Here is a 5,096-nt window from a genome sequence, read left to right as displayed (position 1 = left end):
GAATATACTTGTAAAAGCACACCAATGATCAGACAAACCCAATTCTAGGAATAAAATATACAGCATCTGCAAATGGATAATAGGCTTTAAAGTCCATTCAAGTATGTACAGTCCCCAAAGCATCTACTTGCTTTTCTCAGCTTCTGCAGAACTAGGATGTAACAGCACAGAATGGAGCTGTTGGTAAGTAGCCATGCTAAGAGTGTTTTGCAGACAGTCTGTCCTTGTCAGTCATGAAAAAGCTAAAGTTACTAACCAAAGCAGTTCAAATAAAGTAGTGATTCCCACTCTGTTTCCAGTTCCAAAGACTTCTTGCAAGATATTTTGTCCTAAATAAACTAGGCTACATTTTCTTTGCAGAGGTAATGAGCCCGAAACAGAAGAAAATATATTTGGAAGGTGGTTGAAAAAGAATGGGAATATACAGGAGAAATCTGGAGCTAGGATTGTGAGTTCCACCAAATGTCTAGGGAAGACTTATTTACTTTAATAGAGAAAGACAATGAGGAGTTATGAGAATATCCGAGAGAAAATCTTCATCAAATACTCCATTTTGGAAAGTGTGTGTCCTTGAGGCAGGAAAGCAGCAGGGGCAGAAATACCACGGTTACCTGTATATTTATCCGAGGTCCAGTTCTAGGGACAGAATATATGGGTTTCTGCAGAAAATGGAACACGTCTTGCTCTGCAGTTTGCTTGCCAGGTCACAATGCAAGCTTTACAACACAGAAACTCTATTGAAAACCTCCCAAATCACTAATTTCATTAAGGAAATTGTTTGCAGTATGGAAAAATTCTCCTAGTAGATATTTACACATTGTCAAATCATGCAGACACAGCAAAGTTTGCATTGCTATGGAAACAAAACAACTTGCTATGTGAAAACAACTTGCAAGTGACTGTGAAAAATAAGTTTTCAAGAATGACACCTTTCGGCTTGATCTTGAAAGACATGTTGTAACACAAGCATCTTGGTTTAGAAGGCTGTTTTTATTTAGTTTTCCACAAAGACAGATTGCTTTCACCTCCATTCTCACAAGTCTGACATCACAAACTATCAACATACATATATGAGCTGTACAGGCAGAGAAATCTACCAGTATGGAGTTACACTTCTTCTATCTAACACACTAAGAAACACACTTCCATGCCCATCTAATAAAAGAAGAACAGCTAAATCAGGATAGAATGTTAGTCATAAAGTGTTTTCTTTATATGAGTCTAATTATTTGTAAAAGAGTAAAAAAAAAATAAATCTAGTTTCTGATGTTTAAACAAAACATACTTTATACATTTGGCTAAGCTGAAACATCATACCTTGCCAAAAGAAAAACTGCTCCCTAATGGTAGGTTCCCTAGCAGCTCAGTAGGTATGCAAGGCATGCAATTCATTTCCTGCCAAGGCAGAGAAAAATGGGTAGGTCTGAGATAATATTGCTAGTGTGCTTGAAAAAGATCTTAGTTGTTAACGTTATAGACTGCACATATATATATATATATATATATTTTGACTCTTGATCTCCTTGAAAATTTCCCACGTACAACTTTTGAGTTAACTTCCTTTTAGCTCTCAGTGATGGAGTGTTCAATGGGAGTTTCCAGAGCATTACAGTCATCAGTGAGGAACACCAAGTCCTGCAGAAACAAACAAACAAAGAAGGCTAACATTTATGAGGAGAAAGGCAGAAGATAGCACAGTGTTGAGAAGCTCAGGCCTCATCCAGTTTTGCGGGTTAGGGAACAGTGTGGAGACAGATAAGGCTAAAAGCAGAGACCATGTCCCTGTTGATGCATCTTGACCTACCCTTCTGCAGTAGGAGATCAAGATGGTGTATAGGCTACGGGCTTTTTCCTTCAGCTCATTTACTTCAAGCACTGTGTCACATCTGGGGTAGGCCACAAAATCACGGAGCTTTGCCAACACACAGTAATTCTGCAAAGCATGCAAAAGAGGTCTGTGTAACCCTGCACAAACACAGATCTATGTTCCTCGTCCACCACTTCCAAAATTCTTACTGCTTATGTGGGAACCTTGAATTCCTACCTCTATGTACATGTAATCTATGTAACCTTTAGTTAGGAAAATTCACTGTCAATATTTTATAACAAAAATATTTTGTCCAAATAAGTGCTTGGAAAAGTGGGTATATACAGTCTTGGTCTGCCAGCTTCTTTCTCACATGCTTTAGGAGGCAGAAGTGCCAGTACAATCAAACCTGTTCCTATAGTAGGTGGAGTTATCTAAAGAATAGGTGCACTGCATCACTTTTAAGAGAGCACCTGATTTAGCTGATGAACAGATTATCAAGATCTCACAGACTTGATTCCTCTGTTCCTGTACAATAGGCAACACCATGACTACCAGTCAAGATTTTTCCAGAGTCATTTTTACCTCAAACTTTGTGTTATTAAAATAAAGCACAGACAACATGAATTTCACAATTTATTTACAATGTGAAGCAGGTAAATAAATACCCCAGTTGTTTTTTTTTTGGTTGTTTTTTTTTTTTTTTTAAAGCAAGGGAAACTGAGGCACTGGACTCACATTGCTTGGATTTTGCAATGATATGAAATACTGACAGCTCTGGAACTGGCATCTAGAGGTCCTAAATTATAAGGCTTGATGGTATAGTTGCTTCTGGAAAAATGTGTCAGACATTTGTTTTGTCTGATATTTTCTTTTTTTTTTTTTTTATTTACTCAGTGGAGCACTGGGAAAAGAAGCAAAATATATCAAATATCTCAGGGCAGAACATTATGACATTAACTCTGTGCACAGGAGGTTATTTTGTCTTTGCTGGAAGATGATTACTGCTGTCTTTTCTCAGTATCACACTTCCATATGCTCAGGCACACTTTCTTTCTGGATTCAACAAGTAGCTATTTAAAACAGAAAAAGCCAGAAAAGGTATTCCTGCACTTCTTTTAATTAAAACTACATTATTATTTTATTACTTATTTTATTAAAACTACCAGAAAATACTCAGGATATAAAATGAAGTAGATTTATTAAGTGAAGAAATTTTATTCTACATTTCTTGTTTTAAAATATTATTCAAAGTTTTGTTGCACATATTTAACTTCTGAAAAAGCTCTTTTGCAATAAATTAATAAAGTACATATGGCAATCACTTAAAAATATTGATTTCCTCAATTTTTAATTTTTAATCAAGTAAAATCTTACAAAGTCCAAAGGGATTTTATTAAAGTTTAAAATAAGATTTTTTTTTTTTTTTTTGCCCCTCATCTCTCTAGTTAATTAAGCTTTTAAAAGTTCCTTTTAAACCACTCTTCTGGAGTACAATCTTAAGAGTTATTCTCACTTTTCATGAACTACTTTTACTGCACAACATAAGAAAGAGGTGTGCAAACTTACATGTATGTCCAAGTACAGCCTGGGCAGTGTTGCCACACACGAGTCCTGCAGGGAAGAAGAAAGACTTATTGCAATTTTGTTTTGAGAGAAACCTGTGTCAAAAGCAGCAATCTGCAGGTTCTGTGCAGGAGCAGTTTTTAGGTGGACTCACCACATCTTTGGAGGTCTGCAACTCCTTAAAGGACTCTGTGATTTCTTTGCTCAGGGACAACACCCTCGAGTAGCAAGTTGGAGGGGCTGCGCTGGCTAGCAGGGCTGCAGAGAGCAGAGCAATCAGGCTCAGCAGCATCTTCATTGTGGGGAGTTTGTCCAAAAGAGGAGGAAGGGAGGGAAAGAATCACCGTCAGCTTATAGGCAGGTACTGGTGAGCATCAACGAGTAAATTTGACAAAGCAGCCCTCAATTAAATAGTCTCCTGCATCAACAGAAAAAAAAAGCCTGGGGGTGGTCCAAGCAGCAGCTTACTGCCGTCTTAAATTTCCTGCCAGTCTGTGAGGCAGAGCTGCTAGTGCTTTCCTGCCCGGCGCAGAGAAGGAGGGAATGAGAATAATAAAGAAAAACACCACTGGCACTTTTCATTCCAGAAAGAAAACAACCTAGTGAGCATCTCAAACAACAGAAATATGTGTAAGAAAGACCACAGGGTTATCACAGTGTCAAAGGCTCTGATCCTGTATGTGCTTTGACACATAGGTCTGGTTTTTGAGAACCTAATGTACATCTGCAGGAATACATAGGCTGTAGATAGAGAGAAATTCTTCCAGGATGGGTGTCATGTTGGCAGTATCAATCAGATCTGTTTATCATCCTTAGAAGCTGTATGAAATATGGCTATAAAGGAAAACTCCCAGGTCTAGTACAATTTTCTCATTTAACTTAATAATACATTAGTGGAGTTTGTGATCCTGATGGATATGGGTCAGGTAAGGAGTAAAGTTAGGTCCCTGAACTTTAGGAAGGGAAACTCTCAGCTCTTCAAGGAGATAGTCAGTAGTATCCCCTTGGAGACTGCCCTGAGGGACAAGGGAAGTGGAATGGAGATGGTAGACATGGCTTCAAACTGAAAAAGAGTATGTTTAGACTACATATTAAGAAGAAATTCTTTCCTGTAAGGGTGGTGAGGCACTGGAGCATGCTTCCCTTAGAAGCTATAGATACCCTGTCCATGGAATTATTCAAGGCCAGGTTGGATGGGGCTCTGAGCAACCTGGTCTAGTGAAAGGTGTCCCTATCCATGGCAGAGGGGTTGGAACTATGTGATCTTTAAGGTGCCTTCCAACTCAGGTCATTCTATGATTCTATGCAAATGCTCCCAATTTATCAATCAAAACAATAGGGCTTGTTATGGGTGCTTGGGGAGTCCAGTGCACTTATATATTCATGGTCTCAAACAGAGTAAATACACATCTATATGGCTGTCATAAATGTATAAAAGCTATTTTGCTTTCTGAATTGAATTTATGAGGCTCTGTTCTTTTATTAGATGCCAGACGGAGCAGAGAAATCCAGATGCTGGGATGCAGGCCTGAAGCTGAACATATGTTCTTTTATATGTTAATTGTCCTGTAAAATGGAGGTACCCTTGAATGAAGAACTGGTTATTTTGAAAGTTATGCCACCTCCCAACTTTTTAAATTCAGATTTTAGTGAGGTATTAGCCAAAACAATTACATATCTAGTGAAGTACTGAAATGCCCTGACATTGTAGTAGACCAGGAAG

The 5,096-nt window shown here is 38.1% G+C and overlaps 1 protein-coding gene across 2 annotated transcripts in view; it reads right to left on the bottom strand.

The window, feature by feature from the left end:
• Positions 1 to 3,805, bottom strand: part of CYTL1 (cytokine like 1) — a 4,161-nt gene extending 356 nt beyond the window's left edge. Inside the window, exons 1-4 of one of the 2 annotated variants that reach the window (XR_003572128.1) lie at positions 3,528 to 3,805; positions 3,377 to 3,421; positions 1,805 to 1,933; positions 1,142 to 1,635 (exon numbers count right to left, since the gene is read on the bottom strand). Coding sequence is in view for 1 of the 2 variants with exons in the window: in XM_027891978.1 (XP_027747779.1) it covers positions 1,564 to 1,635; positions 1,805 to 1,933; positions 3,377 to 3,421; positions 3,528 to 3,671 (390 nt within the window). In the remaining variant the exon portion in view is untranslated. Of the gene's footprint in view, positions 1 to 971; positions 1,636 to 1,804; positions 1,934 to 3,376; positions 3,422 to 3,527 lie in introns of those variants that run through there. The other variant, XM_027891978.1, reaches the window with a different exon arrangement.
• Positions 3,806 to 5,096: the final 1,291 nt, after the last annotated feature.

This window comes from Empidonax traillii, unplaced genomic scaffold, assembly GCF_003031625.1.
Source record: "Empidonax traillii isolate 1590-97213 ecotype Southwest subspecies unplaced genomic scaffold, ASM303162v1 scaffold336:size770142, whole genome shotgun sequence".
Taxonomy (NCBI): Eukaryota; Metazoa; Chordata; class Aves; order Passeriformes; family Tyrannidae; genus Empidonax; species Empidonax traillii.
Note: the sequence above shows the minus strand (reverse complement) of the source record. Positions and strands in the feature narration are given on the sequence as shown.